Consider the following 26,554-nt stretch of genomic DNA (forward strand, 5'->3'; position numbering starts at 1 on the left):
TTGTTTTAAAATTTTAATCTTATGACATGTGGATTCACCAATCCCAAAGCCTGGCATGTGGATTCACGAATTAGAACAGAGAAATTTTATCCACTTATTTTGGAATCATATTCTAACTCCCAAAAAAAAATAAAAATATTTTTTTTGGAATAATCTAAGCACCTTCAATTAAATAAATGGTTTATTGTTCACTCACTAATCCTCAAGAGATTGGTTGATAATCACTCATTTAAGTTCCATTTCTTAATTCTGTTTGGATTGCTATCTTCCGTATATTGATCTGTTGTTGTGTATGAGATAAAAAAAAAAAAAAAGGTGTTCAAACGGTCTACTGTTAATGTTTAAGCGTCGTGGACCCCATGTGTCTTGAACGCTATATAGGAAAAATGCTTAGTAATTAATTCCAAATACTTATTCATTAGTTGGATTGGGCCCATGTGCGACAGCTACCCATTCTGACGAGAGAGACCGAGTCCCCATTTCCTTTCTCGTGGATTTTACGTTAGACCTAAAAAGTAAACAAAGGAAATATGGACGCTGATGGAGACTGACTACGGGCGCTTTGGGTTTTCTCTGATAGTTAGGAATTGGGCTATACACGTGACCCTACCTAAATGGAATTAAGGCTTGGCCCGTCTAGCCCTTGGACTAGTCTAGCGAATGTTGTCCAATCATTTTTCAGTTTGCAGCGCTACTTTAGACGGCTCACAGGGTTTGGATCATTTCCTATAAAAAAAAAAAGGCATGTTTTTTTTTTTTTTAAATTTTATTGTTAATGTGAGGATTACATTAATAGACTGTGATCGTTCTAGTATTAATGTGAGGATTGTGTTAGTAAATCTGATTTTAAAGATATGCCTTGGTTCGATGGTGGTCGAAGCCGAAAGGGAAAGTATATAAATGCAAGGGAGGATAATAATTGTAATGTGCGTACGAATATGGTATGTGAGGTGAATTCTCCCCATTTCCATTAGAAAGATTTATAGTTTCTTTTGAATGAATGGAAAAAGCAATAATATCTCAAACATGAAAAATAACATCTTGGCTTTTTTGTTTTATATCAGTTTGCATGGTCTAAGATACTCGCACAAACTTCTGAAGTTTGAACTTCTAACAGAAGAACTCGTGATTTGTTGTTGGTCCATCTAACTTGCATCTACCTTGCAGCAGAAGCGAAGGGGACTGAAAGGAATGGAGAGCCTGGAAAGCGATTCCGAATGAAAATTTTCTTTAAACATCAATGGAGATGATGAATGCCAAGTCAAGAGTCTCCAACTTCATCACATTTTTGCCTCTGCTTGCCGAGCCAATGTTGGAATAGCTCAACATACATTCCTTGGCTGCTGGGATTCCTCCCATCAGCAGGCAGACAATACCAGGATTTGATGGATGCAGAAAATGATTTCCAACCAGAGATTTCCACCCTGGACCTCGCCAAATTCTTGTTCTTGATGATCACTTGTATTGATATACTCTATTCTACGGCCGATTTTGCTACCTAACTCATTTGGCCAGCTACCCTATAACTACCAGAGCAAGGTCCCGGGGGGGGAATATAAGCCAGCTATTTCGGTTTTGTTGTCACCATCATCAAACACTCTTAATTTGCTTCTGTACAAATCAGCTGCCTTGCCTTATTTCTTCTTATCTTGGTTTCTATGTACCCTTAGAATTGGTTCTTTCTATCTAAAGACTCTGCCCCATTTTATTGGTTCTTTCACATTTTAAAACAAGATTAACTTTCATCTTTATTGCAATTATCCTTGGTTCAGGATACCTCTTACGCACACTAATAACTCGATATGTTCATAACCAAAGTTTAAGCCTTTAAGGTATGGGTAATGGTCCAAAGTGGCAGAAGATATTTGGTACTTCAAACCATGGTTGAAATCTGCAGAATCACATACCAGCAACTTAAAATCCATGGTCAAAGCAAGCCAGAGTGCCAATCCCCTCCAGAAAGACTTTTGATCACGGTCAGATAGGAGAACAGCTAGAAGCATTTGGTGGCGACAAAGTAACCAAGCTATGTCATTTATTATTAAAGGCCAAATGCCACTCGCTCCAGAAGTTGGTGACTGATGCTGGCTTACCATCAGTAACTTCATCTTTTGGCATCCTAGTTAAGAGGGAGGGATCTCATTTCTGAGTAGCCCAACAACCACTATCACCCTCCATCCTTGGCTCACCCACATTAAAAGAAGGGAAAAGAAAGGGAGCAAAAAATGCTACATGTAGTATCCTAACATTTGTAATTTGCCAAAATACAGAGCACTTAGAAATTTAGAATAGTAATCCAGATTTCCCCCAAGATAAGATATGTTTTTCCTTTTTCGACAATGGCAACAGACAGAGATTCAAAGACGTATAAATGTTCACTAGAAACTGGAAAAATCCCAGCTTGCTCTGGGCTGTATAAGCTTTTATGGAACATAATGGAAAGTAACATCCCTACTTCTGCAGGTTTATTTTGAAGATATAGACTTGAGATCGATATCATTTAAAAGAGAAGGAATAACCTTAACCGGTTCAATGACAAAACCAGCCTTGTGATATGCATCCTCCAGAAGCTCTACTTGTGAAGGTCCGTCAGGACAGAAAACCACGGCAGCACCTCCACTCCCAGTGAATTTTGATGCAGCACCAACCCTTCGTGCCACTTCAATCATCTTAATATTAAGAGCACCAAGTGCATTGTCACCAAACATGCTCCTTCGCAGATCAAAATTACGGTTCATGAGAGTCACCAACTTGCCATAGTCCTTTGCAAGCAATGCAGCCCTCCCTTCCAAAGCAATATTAGCTACCTCATCCATTGACGATATGATGAACTCATCACCATCTAACCATCTCTGCCTAACTGTACTGTGCACCTTTCCAGAATCACTCGGATTCTCGGCATAGACAAGATAAAGAGGTGGAAGAATAGTAATATCCATAGGCGTATAATTTCCATGCCCCAATTCTTCCATGTACTTTTTGCTGAAATCCATGTAAACAAGCCCCCCATACACCTGTGCCACCCTGTCCTGGAGACCAGCAACAATGCCAAGTTCCTTCTCGGCATTAAGAATAAGGTTGGGCCTAACCTCAACCTTAATCAAATGCCTCACGTTATAGAAATCCAAAAGGCAGCTAAGAGCAGCACAGACGATGGCACTAGACCCCGATAGCCCTGTCTGGCGAGGTATATTGGTATCATATGACAGGGTAAAATTTCCTTCGCGTAAACTGATATTCTCATCCCTGCAGTAGTTGTGAAAAACTTTGCATATGGCCATAAGCAAACGAACCCCTCCATAATACCCTTCAGCTTGCAACCGATTCACCATGTGAGAGAGGGACTCAAATTGGACCAAATCATGAGTAGGGTGTGGCACAATAACAAGCTCTTTAGAAGGTTGCAAACGCACTGAAGCCCAGAAGTTGCCAAGGCTGAAAGAAATGGTTCGCCCATAATAAACATCGCTAGGATTTCCCAGTAATCCCACCCTGGCATACGCCTTGTGCTCTATCACATTGCCATTCTCTCCGGCCATTCTCAACAACACAATTTTCCAAACTAGCACTGCAGAAATGTTATAGCAAATATATACAATGAACCAATTAGACTAAGAACAATGTAGGTAATCATATCTTGAAAACTGTCAGAGAAATGAGATAATCATCAATGCTGCTACTTTAGAAACTTTTTAATAGCATCACTAATCTGAGCAAGTGGAAAAGGAAGATGCTGAACTGTTTTCTTCTCAATCATTTATTTAGTGCATCGGGGTACCTAACAATCTTGAATAATACCATCAGAGAAAACAGTAAGAAAAAATATTTCCCATTCATGGGCTTTCTACCTCCAATGGTTGGTTTCCTTAAAAGTTAAAAAATCATCATTGCCATGCAGAACCAAATCTACATATTAAAGAGTACTAGATAAGCATCAAGCTACAATTTGGGTGAACTATGGAGGGTCCTAAGCAGTTAAGATAAAACTGGTCATGGTAATAAAGAATTAACAAATTTGACAAGAAAATGGAAAATCCCAACATGGAAAAGTTACTAAACTGATGAATCAGAATTACCTTCTTGTTTGCCAGACTAGAGAAGGCTGTCACGCCAACAAGATCTTATTCTGGTCTCCGATAACGATGGGTTGGTTGGGAGATTTGCAGCAAGAATGTGACGGTGGAAACAGTAATCCTATTCCCAGCTAGTGTTATGGCTGGCTGCTTAGCCGCCGCAAGTCGGCGAGGGAACCCGCCGGAATGGGGAAATATAAAATGAATTAAAGAAAATGGAAATTAGAAGGAAACGTAGAAACCTGGGACTGCAAGGGGAAGTTAACGTGAGCAGTCCACGTATGACTCACGTTGGAAAATGGAGTATTGTGTTAATCAATTATGGGAAAAATATTAAACGGTCAATCTGCAGCACTTGGCAAATTTAAGTATTGTATTAGTACCAAATTACCAATGATCCATCATCAACTCAAGTATAGGCTGGCTAAACCATCATTATGTGGTAATTAATGACTAGTGATATCATACTTTCTCACACTCTCAATTTTTCAATATGAAATGTCAACAATGATATTATCTTATCTACAAAAAATTTAATATTTTTACACTAGAAAAAACTTCTTTTGAGAGGGAAAAATTTGACTATTGGTTGAAAGGAGGTAGCATGAGTTACTAAAAGCTAAAACATAAAAATTATTAGAATTAGACATTACAAATTTGCAGCGTAGCAAATCTTTGTGCTCAACCTAGACCAAACTCTGTTGGGGGTGGTAAAAGCAAGTGTGTTGAGTTTCTCCAAAGGAAGGGCAATGGAGATATTAATCTAGATGGTTTCAAACTTAGGGACGATTAGGAACTAATTATTTTTAATTATATAACGAATAACTAAAGAATTGCACGCAGTGATCAGCAGAGGGCTCTTAGAATTTTCTTTCTTTACTGTCAGGTCCAAGGTTCGCATCTTGGACCTAATAATTGGAAAAAATTCTAAAAGTATGGAGAAGGGTGGAAGGTTCAAAAAAGAGAAGTGGAAAAAAAAAAAAAAAAGATTTGTAGTACATTTGAACGAATAGGCAAAGCAAAGAACAGGGGACTAAGTGTGGGGGCCAAAATAGAAGAGAGAGATAGTTTAGGGAGGTTTTCTATAATTTATCCTTGAAATGGTATAGAGATATATTTGTTTTGGGTATCTTTATATTTAACTGAATTGGAGTTTCTAGTAGAAATTTTTGAGACTTAAAAGCTAAGAAAAAGCCTTAAAACTGGGGAAAGTTTCCATGCAGTGACAGCAAAAAAACGTGTGGTAGGAGTAGGAAGAAAAGTGAATGATGGACAAACTTGTAGGATGAATTCCAATATTGTAACCGGAAATAATTTACAAGCACTTGAATTAACTGCAATTTTTAAGTCAATTTGGTATCAATGTAAATTTTGAAGTGGTTGGCAGCAAGATAATCTACCAATTTAGCTTTAGGGGATATTTATATTGAATTATTGATTCATATTTAGCATCACAACAAACCGATTGGCTTAGTTAAACTTATTACATTATTATATTTTTTTTTTTAAAAAAAAAAATTTTCTAACAGGGGATGGAATGGATTTAAGAAATGGGGAAAAAAAACAGAGGGATTAGAATCCAGAACCTCTACGTTTTTGGATTTTAACCTAAACTTGCATTATTATGTTGAATGTTAAGAATACAAAAATATCTCAGCAGAGCTATAATTTGCAAAAATCTAACTTAGGGAAGCATTAAAAAGAAGGGGAAAAAAAAAATAAGGAGAATGCAGTAGTTTCATCAATAGTCAGTTTAGCCCAAATGTAACGGAAAACATATTATTGATTACGAAAGACAACATATGAATATGACATCTTTAGTGAACTTTTGGAGGGCAAACCTTTGTTCTGATTCAGTATAGGCATCTGGTTCTGGTCATGAGAGAATTAGAAACGGTGAAAGAGGAGTTAAAGAGAGAACCAGCAGACAAAGGCATAAAAAGTCAAAAAAATGGGCTGTCATGCAACAATTCAAGGCAATTGGATGAAACAATAAAGAGCCTACCTCTACATTGGATGTTGAAAAAATGCTACGTTTTCGTGAACACATTTCCCTATTACCTTTTTATCTTACATACATCAAATCGCTACAGTAATTTTTTCACAAAAAATTCAGAAAAATGCAATCCAAACACAAATCAAAGTGATTGCATCACTCTCATACATCAAATATTAGATTAAAAGGTCAAAGGCAAGCAAAAAGGAAAAAGAAAGCTGGACACCAGATATACATGTTAAAGCTGCACCTAGAGCTTGAAATCCTTGAACCAAAATGGCCACCTTTATGGCTTTGAGGTCTCAGCTACAACTCCAAAAACTGCACACTAATGTACCTGCATTGCCTCAAAAGATGACATTCTACCTTGGTGGAATGGTGAGGAAACAGCATTCCAGGATTATAACCACTGATCAAGAATAGCCCAAGTCAAAAGAAAACTTTCTAAGCATCAAATGGTGGAAGAAATTTGATAACATAACGATGTCACCTTACGGTAGAGAGTTCATAACTGGAGGATTAACGTGAACAAGCGATAAAGAGGAGGATGGCCATTCTCTTCTTGGTTCCCAAAATCCGTGCCTATATGGTAGTATGGTAACTAATAGTCTATTTGAGGTGATTCTAAGTGAATATCAAGATTCAAAGCATCATAAATTACATCAAGTCCGGCTGTAAAAAGTATGACAGTATGATAAAAAAACTTTTGCACACGCACGGTTTTCCACCTTCGATAGACCTGTTTAAAATCCCCCCGTAGTTTATTCCCCTTGACGTATCATACTGGAACTATAAACTATGGTCCAGATCAATGAAACATAAACAAAAATGAAGTGCAAATTGTAATCAAATGCACATATTGCCAAATAAAACACCCAGCTCTAAACATTTATAGTGATCCTCACCTACCAGTTTCAATAAATCTTTGATTGTTGACCTCCCCAAAGTGTTTTGCTAGTTGGAAATTAACAAATTTGACAAGCAAATAAGTATTCCAATTTGAACTAGGACTGATCAATATTTAACGGAAAAAGGTATATATCCTTGTATCATCATCATCCAGATTCTCCACAAAATGGCACGCCCATCCATGAAGCATCTTTGATGCATAGTATGTCTATAACATACCACTCTATGTTCCACAAAATGAATTGCTCACCCATAAAAATCTTTAGCCTATAAGGTGTCTATAACTTACGATGATTTACATACTTAAGGTGGCTAGAATATCTGGAACATCAGAATGGGTCATAGTGTGAGCATTGTTCTATGCAAAAATTGGTTAGGATTGTCCAATTGTCATCCCTTGAGCCAACAGAAGAAGCAAAAAATGTGAGCAATGTAATGCTTGATACAGACTTACCACATGCAAAATATAAGGTCAGTAACTTGAAATCACTTGAAACGACACTATTGAGTATGAGAACTCTCAAATATTTCCTCAGATAAACAAGACAGGTGATTTGTTGACCCTTCAATGAAATCACTAGCAAAACCAGGGTTTGGACTTTCTTTTTTGGGGGGCCGGGTGTTACGTATGACAATAGTGTCTAAAGCGAGCCACAGTAAATTATTAAAGAATTAATAGAAAGCAAAGCATGTAATTCATAAACACATAAATTCTCAAAAAGTTAATCAAATATTGCATGATATTTGAAATCACATAAGTTCTATCCTGCAAAGTGGGGATCAAATTACTTTCTTAGAATCTATCAAATGCAAGGCATTCTAAATTGTGCATGTCATTCTTTCTTAGAATCAAAAGCATTCATGATAGAATCTGTACCAAAACTTCTAAATTGAAAGTTTTTGTAGAACTTACAACTTCGAACTTTGAGAAGTTTTAAGGCATTATAAATAGATATCAACTTACTTTCTTAGAATCTATCAAACGCAAGGCATTCTAAATCGTGCATGTCATTCTTTCTCAGAATCAAGAGCATTCATGATAGAATCTGAACCGAAACTTCTAGCAAATCCCTTTTCTACTAAATTAATCAAGGAACCTGCAAGAAAGTCATCTCCCATTTTGTTTCACCATGGAGTTTCTAAGGAGTTTCATTGTCGAGAATGCTTGCTCCATAGCTGAAATAGACACGGTAAGAGTAAGAACAAGGATCCTATATAATTTATTACAGACTATAAAATAGTAGATCAAACGGATAGCTAAACCTGAGAGTACAAACTACATTATTTGATACATAAGTCTAAATTTAGTACATAGTTGCGATTTGAACTTGGGCAACTATTATCGTACCAGTACTGCAATTTGGGGGAGCTTTATCAGAAGAAATTTTGGGGGGAAGAAACTTAAACCAAGAAAACTTCTTAAGCCAAAATACCTATTACATCAAAAGAATTTATAAAATTCTTGGGGGGCTGCTGCCCCTCCCCCCAAAAGCCCAAAAAAAAGTTCCACCAGTGTATGAAATTATTTTCATAAATGAAAGTTACTGGAAGCTACACCCTCTCGGAACCCAAAAAAAAAAAGATCCGCATCAATATCACCAACACATAATCAGAAGCAAGATTTCTCTGTGAGAGCTCCTGGAAGCAACACCCTCTAGGTACGATAAAAGAATCCTCATTAATACTGCCAACGCATTGCCTGCTCTTATTAATTTTCCTATTTGCCACACCTGCATCACCAATTTCTTTTCTGGCGTCAGAGCTGTGGGTGTGGAGAAACACAACAGGTACAATATTCTCAAACACAAGGCATTTGTGGTTCAGTATCTGATGATAAGCCATTAATTATAATCACCTCTAATTTTCAGATTGAGAAAATCTAAAATCACAAACTTTTTGAGCCCCATTGTTACATTTTTTAGGTGCCTGAGATCCAAATTTTTGGTCAAAACTGACATTCAGCTCTAATAAGAAACATTAACATCATGGATCCACTCCACATAACAGAGTTTCGAGGCGACGGAATGCAGATGCTGATACCATCAGATGTTGAAAGCATCTGGCTATTCAAAGTCCTTTGGTTAATTAGGGAGGTCAGATTGACCATTATTTCAAGGTCAATTGACATGATTACAAGAGATATGCATTCAGTGAGTATAGAATCAACGACCCCTAGGGAAGAGCAAAGACAGCAGGTAATTGAAATGTTGGGTTGGGAGCCTCACGGAAATCTACCTGTACACATCGATAACCCATCAATGAAGATCTTGTTATATAATTGCTTGGGAGCCAGAGATGATGACTTCACAAGATGCATTAGAGAGAGTCATAGATTGCATTCGGCTGAAGTGGTAGCAATACTGGAGCCTCGTGTTCAAAGCTTTAGTCTAAGGAACTTCTTCAACCAATTTGGCCTTACGAGAGCTGAATTTGTGGAAGCACAGCAGCAGGCAGGTGGAGTTTGGCTACTTTGGAACCCTAATAGAGTTGGGATTACAATTGTTGAGTCAAATATGCAATCTGTAGCAGCAATCATTTCTAAGCCTGATTTTCCAGCTTGGGTCTCTACTATAGTTTACGGAAGCCCCAGTACCACTAACAGGGAGCAGCTATGGGGTAAACTGAAGTTTCTTTTGGAGCAAACTGGTCACCCTTGGACACTTGCAGGAGGAAAGCTGACGCATTGTGCCAGTGATGATCAGAGACCTGGTGGTAGTGCAAGAAGAAGAACTTTCTCAGAAACTATCAATCAGTGTGGTCTGTTAGGCCTGGAATTTAATGGTCTGGGATGCACATGGTCAAACAACACAGTCATGACTACTAATCCAAGTACAGCACCAAATAGAGCTCAGGAGAGTTCAGGATGGAACATGTTGCTCCAGAAATCCATAATTACTGACCTATTTGCGATTGAATTAAATAACTTCGCAATGCTAGTGAACATCATAGGTAATAATCCCTTGAACAATTTTCATTTGATTTTATCTACTTATATATTCTTTTTTGTAAGCAATTGAATTTTGTCATACTGTAAGTGATTTTAAGTGTGCAGTGGCCAAGACTTAGGTTGTGTGGGGATACCCTGTCTGAAGCAATTACTGACAAAGTTGATAATGCTAGAGTGGAATGATCACATTTTTGGTAAAATTTGTTCAAGGACAAAAAGAAACTTCATGGGCAGAATGTACAATGTTCCTTGATAAAGACTTGATACTCAAAAGATATGTTAGAACCCTTAAACAAGAATATTTATCATTTTAAATTCATAGCTAACAGGACTCTCATTGGAAAGAACAGGCATATACCATGAAATAGTCATTAAGAGAAAATATACAGACTGTATATGATTAAGGGATTGCAGGAAAATTAGAACCCTTGTGATTTGCAAAAGGACTTTAGATAATAGAGATGAACATGCAAACATGAATATGATTGCTAGAGTAGTGACTGGATGGTGAAGGACAATGGAGAACTGAAGATTTCAATCTTCGTCAGGAAGATGAGATACTTGAGGAATTAAGGCTGCCACTGCTGCTTAACCGCACTACTTGCTAACAGCTTATGTTGGGCAGCCTCCAGCAGTGAAAAGAATCTCACAGAACTCCTCAAATAGATCAAATATAATCTGCTGAGGAAGAAACTCACTGTAACATCGGAAGTTACCCTTCCAGTTTGGCCTAATGCCCTATAAGTGGGATTGCTGTTATCCCTATCTGTGATATGTTGATAGCACTCCAACTTCTGTCCTAAGAGATGTCCCAAAACCATAGTTTCCCTTTGTCTACAGAATTGTGCGCAAGGTCTCACTGATGAGACTCTCATAGAACAATGGTTTAGCGTCAACACCAAAATAAGGCCAATGGTTTAGCATCGATACCAAAGTAAGGCCTCCAACAGATTATGCTCACTGATGAGACTCAAATAGACCAATAATTTAGCATTGACACCAAAGTAAGGCACTCAACAAAGTATGCAAAGCTTTTACTGAGATATTTTCAACTATTCTTTTGATGGGAAAGGAAACAGGGCCGAAATTGACTGAATAGACTTACTAGTGACTTTGTTTTTCTCACCTGCAGGTCTAGGCACATCAAAGACAGATGTGATGTGGAAAAGATGTCCAGGATCATCTGGCGCTGGAGGATTGATAAGAGCTGATCAAGGAAACAATGTAGGAGCAACTGCAAGCTCTGTAGCAGAATCGGAATCACAGACGTGATTCTGCCTGAGCAGATCTAAGGTGGCTGATCAATTTAAACTATTTGATGTACCTTGAAGCCATGTCCATGAAGTCTGATATTTTCAGCTATTTGAATTCAGAAGTCTGTAGTTGTTAATTTAGATAGCATAAAATCAAACTAATTTTCTATTCTCTGGCAGCAAAAAAAAATTTTTGTTGGGGGGCTATTGATCAACAGGATCTTAATTGTCATTGACAAAAATTGAAGGACACTGAGGTGCTGTGGACGGGAGGGCAGGGATATATTTAACTAGCTTACCTATGGAAAGACAGATAATCTGACAATTTGGCAAGGCACCGACTAGAACAGTCACTAACGTTCACTTGATGCTTTTGTTTACTAGACCTCTGATTATTGATAAGAGAAAATCAGCTCCACTCAAGTTTATTCTTGTTATTCCCAAGAATAAATATGTCAAGATACTTCCACAATTAAGTAGCTGAATGTTGACAGGAAAAGGTGGTACTTTCTCTATTAGGAGTGCTATTGGATGGGAAATCATATAGAAGGAAGTGCTACTTATTCCTATTAGGTGATCATAAATGAACCATAAAGCTGATTTTGGTATAGGCATGCCATGTATATTTTGCCACATCAATGAAATAGCTGATAAGCAATTCACAAAATAGCTCAATGAGGCATTAGAAAAATCAAGCAATAGGGGCTTTTGGGGTCTAAATCCAAATAAATATTTAGATATGTATCACTAATTGTGCGTTAGTATATTACGTTCCTATCTGCGTGTATGCATCTCCGGATTAAGTGTTTTGCCTATTGTATTCACCTCTTCTCAATAACATAATTTTTTCCTCATAAGAAGAATTTTATGGATCTCGATTGTGCTTCAGCATAAATTTGAATCAGCCCAAGTAAAAAAGGGAAAAATAGAGCAAGCTTCCATTTACTTGAATCGAAGAAACTCAATATATTCATTAGGACTTAGATGTGTATCTGTCTTGAATTACAAGCAAATCATTAGGATTCAGATGGGTTACATTTTTCAAATTACAAGCAAGGAACATCCATTAGCATATTGTATGAAAAGTCATCTCATATATTTATCAGGGCAGTTAAACTTTCTCTATCACTTGGTTGAAATCACGGTTAAATTAGTCAAAATGTCCATAACTTCATCTGGACAAAATTTTAAAAACACATTCCATTTTGCTTCCCTCTTTGAGAAAATTTATTCTTAGACAAAATACAGGAAGTGAGACTAGCTGCTGCAAAATTCAATTATATTTATGTCAAGTTAGATCTTTTGTTACACAGTTCTTCTATGGGAGTTCTTTACTCAACCTTTCCACCATTATTCTAAATCCAATGATTTCTGCAGTTTCACCAAAATTTGAAATTCATCCTCCCATGTGCGACTGCAACCTCCAACTAATAAATATTTACTTATAGTTACATAATTACATCTTTATGGACCCTCCAATCAGTTATCTGTTTGAGCTCTTTTCGACATCATCAATAAGCCAAATATCTAATACATTAAGCATTGATTTCAAAGATAAAATAAGATTAAATAGGTGCATTTTCCGAAAAGCCCCGCATAATTTGACGAATCCATAGCTTAGAAAAGAAAGATGTAATAGTTAATTCTTGTATGCGAGTTTATGGATAGAAAAACAATGAACAGAAAACCGGTAAAAAAGAACATGGAATGAAAAAAAACCCAGAACATCAAACATTAACATGCATTTTACATTGAGAAACACAAGAAATAGAGGTGCATAACCTTCAATGGTAAACAAGTTATAATAATTGAAGTAACGTCCGTAGTATGAAACGTGGGTTCAAGACTAACCTGGGTCGTGAGCAAATGGTAATCTTGGTTTGAAGCGAGACATGAGAGGCAAAAGTTGTTGCAACCCACAAAATTTATTCTTGGAAAACTGGTTCAGATGCTTGGATTTGGTTAAGATTCGAGGATTTTAGCTTCTTTAACTGAAGTTGGTATTTTGTGCAGTACACAGCTCTCATGTTTCACTGTTTTGTCTCGAGAATCTTTTGGTTTTAAGGGCACCCTTTTCTAACTTTTAGTTTTTTTTGGATTTTTTGAACCTCCAACGCCTATTTAGAGCGTAAACGAGACTAATCAAAGTGAACATTTTAGTATTTAAATCTTATAAAAAAAATTTTTTTCATCAAATCAAACTTGGATAAGATTTGTATAAAATTTAAAAGTTATCGAATATAAAATACTATTCAAATTTAATTTGATTAATTAATGAACCAAATTCGAATCGTGTTTGACTTGATTAGCCAACGAATCAAATTGAAATGAACTCGATTCAAATATTTATTTAAGTAATTAGATTTATTTTTCAACTCTATGCTTGCTTGAGGTGAGAGAAGCGTTAATTTTATTTTATTTTAAAATGTAAGTAGAGACACTAGTAGGTTGGGTATGTTGCTTTTCAATATTTATTTTTCTTTTTATTTGTTTTCCTTTTGTTTTTATGTAAATTCTTCTTTTAGCATCATCAGGGGAAAGATTATATTATTGTTATGCACAAGACAAAAGTGTTTTAAAAAACAACTTTAAATTATTTTGTCATGCTCTCCCAGGGCTATTTGCAATTTGTCAATTGTTTTCTTTACTGCTTTGGTGAACCATTTACTTTGCAAGAAATATTGTTGAATACAAATATTACCTCGTGTCAAGAAAATAATGGCTAAAGACAGGTGATCCAAAATGGCCTCGGAAACTTTTTTAATTCTTTCTCTTCCTTATTCTAATAATCACTTATTTGGTGATGCAAAAAAGACGCAACGAATCTTCTGTCTCACACCCTGTGTCACTCTCTGTTTCACTTTTTATTATATTGCTATTTCTCCTTCATAAACATCATCATGTTTTAATGCCCTTTTTTGCACATATAACAAGAATGCATTTCGCATGTACAGTCATTTGGAACAGGGTTCAACTCATCCTGCAAATCTCTGCTGGGCTACAACAGCCTCAAGTTTTCTTGGTTTTCTGGAAAATTTGGAACTGGCACCTCTCCCTGCATCGGGTTTCTATGGTGGTGCAGCAATTTACTCATTCAACCAAAATTATGCACTTACCAAATGAAATATCTATGCATCATGAATTACAGACTGAACCTGGCTCAAAATCTTTATCTTAACATGAATGATATAAAATATGATCCCTATAAAGTACAAAACCACTATGCTTTCTGCTGCTGCTGCTGCTGCCCATAAATGCAGCAGAACATAATAGATCACAGGGCTCTGGTTTGCTGATAAGCGAATAAACGCAGAGGAAGATTTCAAAATATACACCATAGGAGGGCTCCTAATTGTTGCCAGGCGCCAGCTAAATACTCCCCGAGTGAAGCAGAACACATTTACTAGCGTAAGCCTTTCACGGTATCAGGGAGTAAATCCTGCATTCTCAGCTGAATGATTTCAAACTGCTCCTTCCATCCTTGAGGCTCTACAGAGAACCCGTGCAGGAAAGAATAGAAACCAGTCAGGGTTAACCAAACAAGTGAATAAACATATTAAAAGTTCTAAAGATATATATATTGATGGCGCACCAATCGCTTAAAAGATCTGTTTTGTGTAGCTTTCACTGCCTTCTCATACTCTGGTTTGGCACTATCCAAGGCCTGGGGCAGAACATATTCATGTTGTTACCACTTGGTTTACTCGTTCTTTTTCTAAGAATTTAAGAACTGAAACAGCAAAGTGCACAAAACAGAAAGTAGATTTAACAAACACCACATAAAAGAAGAACTAGAAATTATTTTACCTGTATTAGGGACTCTACCCGACGTCTCATCCGTGTATGCATGAAACCTTCTGAGCACTGTCAACAGAGAATTATTATGTAAAATTGAGTTCTCACGGTCAACAACTATAAAAATCAGTACACAGAAGTCAATCTATGAATCAAACCTACAGGAATTTATTGATGTTAAATACTGTATGAGTCAACTAAGAGTTCATCACTACCAAAGGACAAGCCACGTTGTCCAAAGGATATGAAAAAAGGTTCTCATTTGATGAAGCTTACACAATAAAATCATCAAAATTAGTTAAATGGCATCCAAATGGTTTCAGCTATAACTCTAATTCTTCCCCTGCTCCACAGAACAATGTGTCACCACCTCATCTAACCCCCACCCTCTACCCACTCCACAAAGAGAAACAGTACACCGACGTTTCATGTTAAAAGAATTCATATTTTGACTGAGATAGCTAGATGCTTGATACTCTCCATCAATGCATTTAGTCCAGACGTTTCACATCTTCTTCATTCATTTGCAGCCATTTTTCAGGAGTTCAGACACAAGGTTAACACCTTGTTTTACATTAAAAAACTGAGTACAAATACTTGACACTGCAAAACAAACTCGCAAAATTTTGGCTAAACAAAAAGGAAAACTGACAACACGAAGTACAACTTCTGCGAATGAAAAGTTTTCGCCTTAGTCAAGTGCATTCAACCTCAGGCATGAAAATTCTAAGTTACATTCCCCATGTTCAAATTGAGCAAAAATGTACATTGACAAGGGAAAGGGTTAAAAAAATGAGATTGTAAACAATCAGGCATCAGATTATGTACTGAGAGTCTTACCTTAACATGATAACTCACATATGCATGAAATGTTGATAGACTCCAAACGGTTCTATCCAATTTTCTGCCTTCCACATGACGAGGGAAAATTACTGCAGTGAGTTAAAAGTCAAAGTGGTCAAGGAGAAACTGGAAAATTTCTAATGGAGGAAACGACTGATGTAAAATTCTGCTGCTACCAAAACTAACAAATCCAGCATTTGATGATATATAATTTCCATGCCCCAATTCTTCCATGTACTTTTTGCTGAAATCCATGTAAACAAGCCCCCCATACACCTGTGCCACCCTGTCCTGGAGACCAGCAACAATGCCAAGTTCCTTCTCGGCATTAAGAATAAGGTTGGGCCTAACCTCAACCTTAATCAAATGCCTCACGTTATAGAAATCCAAAAGGCAGCTAAGAGCAGCACAGACGATGGCACTAGACCCCGATAGCCCTGTCTGGCGAGGTATATTGGTATCATATGACAGGGTAAAATTTCCTTCGCGTAAACTGATATTCTCATCCCTGCAGTAGTTGTGAAAAACTTTGCATATGGCCATAAGCAAACGAACCCCTCCATAATACCCTTCAGCTTGCAACCGATTCACCATGTGAGAGAGGGACTCAAATTGGACCAAATCATGAGTAGGGTGTGGCACAATAACAAGCTCTTTAGAAGGTTGCAAACGCACTGAAGCCCAGAAGTTGCCAAGGCTGAAAGAAATGGTTCGCCCATAATAAACATCGCTAGGATTTCCCAGTAATCCCACCCTGGCATACGCCTTGTGCTCTATCACATTGCCATTCTCTCCGGCCATTCTCAACAACACAATTTTCCAAACTAGCACTGCAGAAATGTTATAGCAAATATATACAATGAACCAATTAGACTAAGAACAATGTAGGTAATCATATCTTGAAAACTGTCAGAGAAATGAGATAATCATCAATGCTGCTACTTTAGAAACTTTTTAATAGCATCACTAATCTGAGCAAGTGGAAAAGGAAGATGCTGAACTGTTTTCTTCTCAATCATTTATTTAGTGCATCGGGGTACCTAACAATCTTGAATAATACCATCAGAGAAAACAGTAAGAAAAAATATTTCCCATTCATGGGCTTTCTACCTCCAATGGTTGGTTTCCTTAAAAGTTAAAAAATCATCATTGCCATGCAGAACCAAATCTACATATTAAAGAGTACTAGATAAGCATCAAGCTACAATTTGGGTGAACTATGGAGGGTCCTAAGCAGTTAAGATAAAACTGGTCATGGTAATAAAGAATTAACAAATTTGACAAGAAAATGGAAAATCCCAACATGGAAAAGTTACTAAACTGATGAATCAGAATTACCTTCTTGTTTGCCAGACTAGAGAAGGCTGTCACGCCAACAAGATCTTATTCTGGTCTCCGATAACGATGGGTTGGTTGGGAGATTTGCAGCAAGAATGTGACGGTGGAAACAGTAATCCTATTCCCAGCTAGTGTTATGGCTGGCTGCTTAGCCGCCGCAAGTCGGCGAGGGAACCCGCCGGAATGGGGAAATATAAAATGAATTAAAGAAAATGGAAATTAGAAGGAAACGTAGAAACCTGGGACTGCAAGGGGAAGTTAACGTGAGCAGTCCACGTATGACTCACGTTGGAAAATGGAGTATTGTGTTAATCAATTATGGGAAAAATATTAAACGGTCAATCTGCAGCACTTGGCAAATTTAAGTATTGTATTAGTACCAAATTACCAATGATCCATCATCAACTCAAGTATAGGCTGGCTAAACCATCATTATGTGGTAATTAATGACTAGTGATATCATACTTTCTCACACTCTCAATTTTTCAATATGAAATGTCAACAATGATATTATCTTATCTACAAAAAATTTAATATTTTTACACTAGAAAAAACTTCTTTTGAGAGGGAAAAATTTGACTATTGGTTGAAAGGAGGTAGCATGAGTTACTAAAAGCTAAAACATAAAAATTATTAGAATTAGACATTACAAATTTGCAGCGTAGCAAATCTTTGTGCTCAACCTAGACCAAACTCTGTTGGGGGTGGTAAAAGCAAGTGTGTTGAGTTTCTCCAAAGGAAGGGCAATGGAGATATTAATCTAGATGGTTTCAAACTTAGGGACGATTAGGAACTAATTATTTTTAATTATATAACGAATAACTAAAGAATTGCACGCAGTGATCAGCAGAGGGCTCTTAGAATTTTCTTTCTTTACTGTCAGGTCCAAGGTTCGCATCTTGGACCTAATAATTGGAAAAAATTCTAAAAGTATGGAGAAGGGTGGAAGGTTCAAAAAAGAGAAGTGGAAAAAAAAAAAAAAAAGATTTGTAGTACATTTGAACGAATAGGCAAAGCAAAGAACAGGGGACTAAGTGTGGGGGCCAAAATAGAAGAGAGAGATAGTTTAGGGAGGTTTTCTATAATTTATCCTTGAAATGGTATAGAGATATATTTGTTTTGGGTATCTTTATATTTAACTGAATTGGAGTTTCTAGTAGAAATTTTTGAGACTTAAAAGCTAAGAAAAAGCCTTAAAACTGGGGAAAGTTTCCATGCAGTGACAGCAAAAAAACGTGTGGTAGGAGTAGGAAGAAAAGTGAATGATGGACAAACTTGTAGGATGAATTCCAATATTGTAACCGGAAATAATTTACAAGCACTTGAATTAACTGCAATTTTTAAGTCAATTTGGTATCAATGTAAATTTTGAAGTGGTTGGCAGCAAGATAATCTACCAATTTAGCTTTAGGGGATATTTATATTGAATTATTGATTCATATTTAGCATCACAACAAACCAATTGGCTTAGTTAAACTTATTATACTTATTATATATATTTTTTTAAAAAAAAAAATTTTCTAACAGGGGATGGAATGGATTTAAGAAATGGGGAAGGAGAACAGAGGGATTAGAATCCAGAACCTCTACGTTCTAGGATTTTAACCTAAACTTGCATTATTATGTTGAATGTTAAGAATACAAAAATATCTCAGCAGAGCTATAATTTGCAAAAATCTAACTTAGGGAAGCATTAAAAAGAAGGAAATAAAAAAAAAAAAAAGGAGAATGCAGTAGTTTCATCAATAGTCAGTTTAGCCCAAATGTAACGGAAAACATATTATTGATTACGAAAGACAACATATGAATATGACATCTTTAGTGAACTTTTGGAGGGCAAACCTTTGTTCTGATTCAGTATAGGCATCTGGTTCTGGTCATGAGAGAATTAGAAACGGTGAAAGAGGAGTTAAAGAGAGAACCAGCAGACAAAGGCATAAAAAGTCAAAAAAATGGGCTGTCATGCAACAATTCAAGGCAATTGGATGAAACAATAAAGAGCCTACCTCTACATTGGATGTTGAAAAAATGCTACGTTTTCGTGAACACATTTCTCTATTACCTTTTTATCTCACATACATCAAATCGCTACAGTAATTTTTCTCACAAAAAATCCAGAAAAATGCAATCCAAACACAAATCAAAGTGATTACATCACTCTCATACATCAAATATTAGATTAAAAGGTCAAAGGCAAGCAAAAAGGAAGAAGAAAGCTGGACACCAGATCTACATGTGAAAGCTGCACCTAGAGCTTGCAATCCTTGAACCAAAATGGCCACCTTTATGGCTTTGAGGTCTCAGCTACAACTCCAAAAACTGCACACTAATGTACCTGCATTGCCTCAAAAGATGACATTCTACCTTGGTGGAATGGTGAGGAAACAGCATTCCAGGATTATAACCACTGATCAAGAATAGCCCACGTCAAAAGAATACTTTCTAAGCATCAAATGGTGGAAGAAATTTGATAACATAACGATGTCACCTTACGGTAGAGAGTTCATAACTGGAGGATTAACGTGAACAAGCAATAAAGAGGAGGATGGCCATTCTCTTCTTGGTTCCCAAAATCCGTGCCTATATGGTAGTATGGTAACTAATAGTCTATTTGAGGTGATTCTAAGTGAATATCAAGGTTCAAAGCATCATAAATTACATCAAGTCCGGCTGTAAAAAGTATGACAGTATGATAAAAAAACTTTTGCACACGCACGGTTTTCCACCTTCGATAGACCTGTTTAAAATCCCCCCGTAGTTTATTCCCCTTGACATATCATACTGGAACTATAAACTATGGTGCAGATCAATGAAACATAAACAAAAATGAAGTGCAAATTGTAATCAAATGCACATATTGCCAAATAAAACACCCAGCTCTAAACATTTATAGTGATCCTCACCTACCAGTTTCAATAAATCTTTGATTGTTGACCTCCCCAAAGTGTTTTGCTAGTTGGGAATTAACAAATTTGACAAGCAAATAAGTATTCCAATTTGAACTAGGACTGATCAATATTTAATGGAAAAAGGTATATATCCTTGTATCATCATCATCCAGATTCTCCACAAAATGGCACGCTCATCCATGAAGCATCTTTGATGCATAGTATGTCTATAACATACCACTCTATGTTCCACAAAATGAATTGCTCACCCATAAAAATCTTTAGCCTATAAGGTGTCTATAACTTACAATGATTTACATACTTAAGGTGGCTAGAATATCTGGAACATCAGAATGGGTCATAGTGTGAGCATTGTTCTATGCAAAAATTGGTTAGGATTGTCCAATTGTCATCCCTTGAGCCTACAGAAGAAGCAAAAAATGTGAGCAATGTAATGCTTGATACGGACTTACCACATGCAAAATATAAGGTCAGTAACTTGAAATCACTTGAAACGACACTATTGAGTATGAGAACTCTCAAATATTGCCTCAGATAAACAAGACAGATGATTTGTTGACCCTTCAATGAAATCACTAGCAAAACCAGGGTTTGGACTTTCTTTTTTGGGGGGCCGGGTGTTACGTATGACAATAGTGTCTAAAGCGAGCCACAGTAAATTATTAAAGAATTAATAGAAAGCAAAGCATGTAATTCATAAACACATAAATTCTCAAAAAGTTAATCAAATATTGCATGATATTTGAAATCACATAAGTTCTATCCTGCAAAGTGGGGATCAAATTACTTTCTTAGAATCTATCAAATGCAAGGCATTCTAAATTGTGCATGTCATTCTTTCTTAGAATCAAAAGCATTCATGATAGAATCTGTACCAAAACTTCTAAATTGAAAGTTTTTGTAGAACTTACAACTTCGAACTTTGAGAAGTTTTAAGGCATTATAAATAGATAGCAACTTACTTTCTTAGAATCTATCAAGCGCAAGGCATTCTAAATTGTGCATGTCACTCTTTCTCAGAATCAAGAGCATTCATGATAGAATCTGAACCGAAACTTCTAGCAAATCCCTTTTCTACTAAATTAATCAAGGAACCTGCAAGAAGGTCATCTCCCATTTTGTTTCACCATGGAGTTTCTAAGGAGTTTCATTGTCAAGAATGCTTGCTCCATAGCTGAAATAGACACGGCAAGAGTAAGAACAAGGATCCTATATAATTTAGTTACAGACTATAAAATAGTAGATCAAACGGATAGCTAAACCTGAGAGTACAAACTACATTATTTGATACATAAGTCTAAATTTAGTACATAGTTGCGATTTGAACTTGGGCAACTATTATCGTACCAGTACTGCAATTTGGGGGAGCTTTATCAGAAGAAATTTTGGGGGGAAGAAACTTAAACCAAGAAAACTTCTTAAGCCAAAATACCTATTACATCAAAAGAATTTATAAAATTCTTGGGGGGCTGCTGCCCCTCCCCCCAAAAGCCCAAAAAAAAGTTCCACCAGTGTATGAAATTATTTTCATAAATGAAAGTTACTGGAAGCTACACCCTCTCGGTACCCAAAAAAAAAAAAAAAAGATCCGCATCAATATCACCAACACATAATCAGAAGCAAGATTTCTCTGTGAGAGTTCCTGGAAGCAACACCCTCTAGGTACGATAAAAGAATCCTCATTAATACTGCCAACGCATTGCCTGCTCTTATTAATTTTCCTATTTGCCACACCTGCATCACCAATTTCTTTTCTGGCGTCAGAGCTGTGTGGGTGTGGAGAAACACAACAGGTACAATATTCTCAAACACAAGGCATTTGTGGTTCAGTATCTGATGATAAGCCATTAATTATAATCACCTCTAATTTTCAGATTGAGAAAATCTAAAATCACAAACTTTTTGAGCCCCATTGTTACATTTTTTAGGTGCCTGAGATCTAAATTTTTGGTCAAAACTGACATTCAACTCTACTAAGAAACATTAACATCATGGATCCGCTCCACATAACAGAGTTTCGAGGCGACGGAATGCAGATGCTGATACCATCAGATGTTGAAAGCATCTGGCTATTCAAAGTCCTTTGGTTAATTAGGGAGGTCAGATTGACCATTATTTCAAGGTCAATTGACATGATTACAAGAGATATGCATTCAGTGAGTATAGAATCAACGACCCCTAGGGAAGAGCAAAGACAGCAGGTAATTGAAATGTTGGGTTGGGAGCCTCACGGCAATCTACCTGTACACATCGATAACCCATCAATGAAGATCTTGTTATATAATTGCTTGGGAGCCGGAGATGATGATTTCACAAGATGCATGAGAGAGAGTCATAGATTGCATTCAGCTGAAGTGGTAGCAATACTGGAGCCTCGTGTTCAAAGCTTTAGTCTAAGGAACTTCTTCAACCAATTTGGCCTTACAAGAGCTGAATTTGTGGAAGCACAGCAGCAGGCAGGTGGAGTTTGGCTACTTTGGAACCCTAATAGAGTTGGGATTACAATTGTTGAGTCAAATATGCAATCTGTAGCAGCAATCATTTCTAAGCCTGATTTTCCAGCTTGGGTCTCTACTATAGTTTACGGAAGCCCCAGTCCCACTAACAGGGAGCAGCTATGGGGTAAACTGAAGTTTCTTTTGGAGCAAACTGGTCACCCTTGGACACTTGCAGGAGGAAAGCTGACGCATTGTGCCAGTGATGATCAGAGACCTGGTGGTAGTGCAAGAAGAAGAACTTTCTCAGAAACTATCAATCAGTGTGGTCTGTTGGGCCTGGAATTTAATGGTCTGGGATGCACATGGTCAAACAACACAGTCATGACTACTAATCCAAGTACAGTACCAAATAGAGCTCGGGAGAGTTCAGGATGGAACATGTTGCTCCAGAAATCCATAATTACCGACCTATTTGCGATTGAATTAAATAACTTCGCAATGCTAGTGAACATCATAGGTAATAATCCCTTGAACAATTTTCATTTGATTTTACCTACTTATATTTCTTTTTGGTAAGCATTTGACTTTTGTCATACTGTAAGTGGTTTTAAGTGTGCAGTGGCCAAGACTTAGGTTGTGTGGGGATACCCTGTCTGAAGCAATTACTGACAAAGTTGATAATGCTAGAGTGGAATGATCACATTTTTGGTAAAATTTGTTCAAGGACAAAAAGAAACTTCATGGGCAGAATGTACAATGTTCCTTGATAAAGACTTGATACTCAAAAGATATGTTAGAACCCTTATACAAGAATATTTATCATTTTAAATTCATAGCTAACAGGACTCTCATTGGAAAGAACAGGCATATACCGTGAAATAGTCATTAAGAGAAAATATACAGACTGTATATGATTAAGGGATTGCAGGAAAATTAGAACCCTTGTGACTTGCAAAAGGACTTTAGATTATAGAGATGAACATGCAAACATGAATATGCTTGCTAGAGTAGTGACTGGATGGTGAAGGACAATGGAGAACTGAAGATTTCAATCTTCGTCAGGAAGATGACATACTTGAGGAATTAAGGCTGCCTCTGCTGCTTAACCGCACTAGTTGCTAACAGCTTATGTTGGGCAGCCTCCAGCAGTGAAAAGAATCTCACAGAACTCCTCAAATAGATCAAATATAAACTGCTGAGGAAGAAACTGACTGTAACATTGGAAGTTATCCTTCCAGTTTGACCTAATGCCCTAAAAGTGGGATTGCTGTTATCCCTATCTGTGATATGTTGATAGCACTCCAACTTCTGTCCTAAGAGATGTCCCAAAACCATAGTTTCCCTTTGTCTACAGAATTGTGCGCAAGGTCTCACTGATGAGACTCTCATAGAACAATGGTTCAGCGTCAACACCAAAATAAGGCCAATGGTTTAGCATCGATACCAAAGTAAGGCCTCCAACAGATTATGCTCACTGATGAGACTCAAATAGACCAATAATTTAGCATTGACACCAAAGGAAGGCACTCAACAAAGTATGCAAAGCTTTTACTGAGATATTTTCAACTATTCTTTTGATGGGAAAGGAAACAGGGCCGAAATTGACTGAATAGACTTACTAGTGACTTTGTTTTTCTCACCAGCAGGTCTAGGCACATCAAAGACAGATGTGATGTGGAAAAGATGTCCAGGATCATCTGGCGCTGGAGGATTGATAAGAGCTGATCAAGGAAACAATGTAGGAGCAACTGCAAGCTCTGTAGCAGAATCGGAATCACAGACGTGATTCTGCCTGAGCAGATCTAAGGTGGCTGATCAATTTAAACTATTTGATGTACCTTGAAGCCATGTCCATGAAGTCTGATATTTTCAGCTATTTGAATTCAGAAGTCTGTAGTTGTTAATTTAGATAGCATAAAATCAAACTAATTTTCTATTCTCTGGCAGCAAAAAAAAATTTTTTTTGGGGGGCTATTGATCAACAGGATCTTAATTGTCATTGACAAAACTTGAAGGAAACTGAGGTGCTGTGGACGGGAGGGCAGGGATATATTTAACTAGCTTACCTATGGAAAGACAGATAATCTGACAATTTGGCAAGGCACCAACTAGAACAGTCACTAACGTTCACTTGATGCTTTTGTTTACTAGACCTCTGATTATTGATAAGAGAAAATCAGCTCCACTCAAGTTTATTCTTGTTATTCCCAAGAATAAATATGTCAAGATACTTCCACAATTAAGTAGCTGAATGTTGACAGGAAAAGGTGGTACTTTCTCTATTAGGAGTGCTATTGGATGGGAAATCATAAAGAAGGAAGTGCTACTTATTCCTATTAGGTGATCATAAATGAACCATAAAGCTGATTTTGGTATAGGCATGCCATGTATATTTTGCCACATCAATGAAAAAGCTGATAAGAAATTCACAAAATAGCTCAAATGAGGTATTAGAAAAATCAAGCAGTAGGGGCTTTTGGGGTCTAAATCCAAATAAATATTTAGATATGTATCACTAATTGTGCGTTAGTATATTACGTTCCTATCTGCGTGTATGCATCTCCGGATTAAGTGTTTTGCCTATTGTATTCACCTCTTCTCAATAACATAATTTTTTCCTCATAAGAAGAATTTTATGGATCTCGATTGTGCTTCAGCATAAATTTGAATCAGCCCAAGTAAAAAAGGGAAAAATAGAGCAAGCTTCCATTTACTTGAATCGAAGAAACTCAATATATTCATTAGGACTTAGATGTGTATCTGTCTTGAATTACAAGCAAATCATTAGGATTCAGATGGGTTACATTTTTCAAATTACAAGCAAGGAACATCCATTAGCATATTGTATGAAAAGTCATCTCATATATTTATCAGGGCAGTTAAACTTTCTCTATCACTTGGTTGAAATCACGGTTAAATTAGTCAAAATGTCCATAACTTCATCTGGACAAAATTTTAAAAACACATTCCATTTTGCTTCCCTCTTTGAGAAAATTTATTCTTAGACAAAATACAGGAAGTGAGACTAGCTGCTGCAAAATTCAATTATATTTATGTCAAGTTAGATCTTTTGTTACACAGTTCTTCTATGGGAGTTCTTTACTCAACCTTTCCACCATTATTCTAAATCCAATGATTTCTGCAGTTTCACCAAAATTTGAAATTCATCCTCCCATGTGCGACTGCAACCTCCAACTAATAAATATTTACTTATAGTTACATAATTACATCTTTATGGACCCTCCAATCAGTTATCTGTTTGAGCTCTTTTCGACATCATCAATAAGCCAAATATCTAATACATTAAGCATTGATTTCAAAGATAAAATAAGATTAAATAGGTGCATTTTCCGAAAAGCCCCGCATAATTTGACGAATCCATAGCTTAGAAAAGAAAGATGTAATAGTTAATTCTTGTATGCGAGTTTATGGATAGAAAAACAATGAACAGAAAACCGGTAAAAAAGAACATGGAATGAAAAAAAACCCAGAACATCAAACATTAACATGCATTTTACATTGAGAAACACAAGAAATAGAGGTGCATAACCTTCAATGGTAAACAAGTTATAATAATTGAAGTAACGTCCGTAGTATGAAACGTGGGTTCAAGACTAACCTGGGTCGTGAGCAAATGGTAATCTTGGTTTGAAGCGAGACATGAGAGGCAAAAGTTGTTGCAACCCACAAAATTTATTCTTGGAAAACTGGTTCAGATGCTTGGATTTGGTTAAGATTCGAGGATTTTAGCTTCTTTAACTGAAGTTGGTATTTTGTGCAGTACACAGCTCTCATGTTTCACTGTTTTGTCTCGAGAATCTTTTGGTTTTAAGGGCACCCTTTTCTAACTTTTAGTTTTTTTTGGATTTTTTGAACCTCCAACGCCTATTTAGAGCGTAAACGAGACTAATCAAAGTGAACATTTTAGTATTTAAATCTTATAAAAAAAATTTTTTTCATCAAATCAAACTTGGATAAGATTTGTATAAAATTTAAAAGTTATCGAATATAAAATACTATTCAAATTTAATTTGATTAATTAATGAACCAAAT

General features: G+C 36.6%; 4 protein-coding genes and 3 long non-coding RNA genes across 8 annotated transcripts; 2 read left to right on the forward strand and 5 right to left on the reverse strand.

Annotated features, from left to right (window-relative positions):
- Nucleotides 1-2,301: 2,301 nt before the first annotated feature.
- Nucleotides 2,302-4,378, reverse strand: LOC140014266 (glucuronokinase 1-like). Its single transcript, XM_072064713.1, has 2 exons — nt 4,077-4,378; nt 2,302-3,568 (listed from the first exon to the last, which is right to left on the reverse strand). Exon 2 carries the CDS (start codon nt 3,537-3,539, stop codon nt 2,466-2,468), a length of 1,074 nt encoding a protein of 357 aa, XP_071920814.1. The 5' UTR covers nt 3,540-3,568; nt 4,077-4,378; the 3' UTR covers nt 2,302-2,465.
- A 3,854-nt stretch (nt 4,379-8,232) lies between these two features.
- Nucleotides 8,233-13,276, reverse strand: LOC140014267 (uncharacterized). Its single transcript, XR_011820981.1, has 3 exons — nt 13,030-13,276; nt 9,214-9,684; nt 8,233-8,708 (listed from the first exon to the last, which is right to left on the reverse strand). It is a non-coding gene; the product is annotated as an uncharacterized lncRNA (long non-coding RNA).
- Nucleotides 8,707-11,345, forward strand: LOC140014265 (uncharacterized). The gene is made up of 2 exons (XM_072064712.1): nt 8,707-9,927; nt 11,058-11,345. Exons 1-2 carry the CDS (start codon nt 8,964-8,966, stop codon nt 11,195-11,197), a joined length of 1,104 nt encoding a protein of 367 aa, XP_071920813.1. The 5' UTR covers nt 8,707-8,963; the 3' UTR covers nt 11,198-11,345.
- A 937-nt stretch (nt 13,277-14,213) lies between the features above and the next one.
- LOC140014366 (uncharacterized) lies at nt 14,214-16,022 on the reverse strand. Of its 2 annotated transcripts, XR_011821142.1 has the most exons (5): nt 15,993-16,022; nt 15,814-15,905; nt 14,986-15,042; nt 14,771-14,842; nt 14,214-14,667 (listed from the first exon to the last, which is right to left on the reverse strand). It is a non-coding gene; the product is annotated as an uncharacterized lncRNA (long non-coding RNA). The 2 variants fall into 2 exon arrangements; XR_011821141.1 differs by lacking the exon at nt 15,993-16,022 and having other exon boundaries at nt 14,264-14,667; nt 15,814-15,983.
- A 1-nt stretch (nt 16,023) lies between these two features.
- On the reverse strand, nt 16,024-17,454 carry LOC140014256 (glucuronokinase 1-like; the record flags this gene model as incomplete). The annotated part of the gene is made up of 2 exons (XM_072064701.1): nt 17,155-17,454; nt 16,024-16,646 (listed from the first exon to the last, which is right to left on the reverse strand). A coding segment is annotated over exon 2 (594 nt), but the record flags the coding sequence as incomplete, so codon positions are not given.
- Nucleotides 17,455-19,278: 1,824 nt separating this feature from the next.
- On the reverse strand, nt 19,279-26,364 carry LOC140014342 (uncharacterized). The gene is made up of 3 exons (XR_011821085.1): nt 26,121-26,364; nt 22,305-22,775; nt 19,279-21,237 (listed from the first exon to the last, which is right to left on the reverse strand). It is a non-coding gene; the product is annotated as an uncharacterized lncRNA (long non-coding RNA).
- On the forward strand, nt 21,439-24,435 carry LOC140014341 (uncharacterized). The gene is made up of 3 exons (XM_072065071.1): nt 21,439-21,856; nt 21,992-22,778; nt 24,145-24,435. The coding sequence occupies exons 2-3, from the start codon at nt 22,055-22,057 to the stop codon at nt 24,285-24,287; spliced, it is 867 nt and encodes a 288-aa protein (XP_071921172.1). The 5' UTR covers nt 21,439-21,856; nt 21,992-22,054; the 3' UTR covers nt 24,288-24,435.
- Nucleotides 26,365-26,554: the final 190 nt, after the last annotated feature.

This window comes from Coffea arabica, chromosome 9c, assembly GCF_036785885.1.
Source record: "Coffea arabica cultivar ET-39 chromosome 9c, Coffea Arabica ET-39 HiFi, whole genome shotgun sequence".
Classification (NCBI taxonomy): Eukaryota; Viridiplantae; Streptophyta; class Magnoliopsida; order Gentianales; family Rubiaceae; genus Coffea; species Coffea arabica.

Bases quoted from the DNA above. Each gene is read 5' to 3' on its own strand.
- LOC140014265 (XM_072064712.1), top strand. From the start codon at position 8,964: ATGGATCCACTCCACATAACAGAGTTTCGAGGCGACGGAATGCAGATG. The intron at 9,928-11,057 runs GTAATAATCCCT...TCTCACCTGCAG, and splicing joins AATGCTAGTGAACATCATAG to GTCTAGGCACATCAAAGACA.
- LOC140014341 (XM_072065071.1), top strand. From the start codon at position 22,055: ATGGATCCGCTCCACATAACAGAGTTTCGAGGCGACGGAATGCAGATG. The intron at 22,779-24,144 runs GTGGTAGTGCAA...TTTTCTCACCAG, and splicing joins CAGTGATGATCAGAGACCTG to CAGGTCTAGGCACATCAAAG.
- LOC140014266 (XM_072064713.1), bottom strand. From the start codon at position 3,539: ATGGCCGGAGAGAATGGCAATGTGATAGAGCACAAGGCGTATGCCAGG.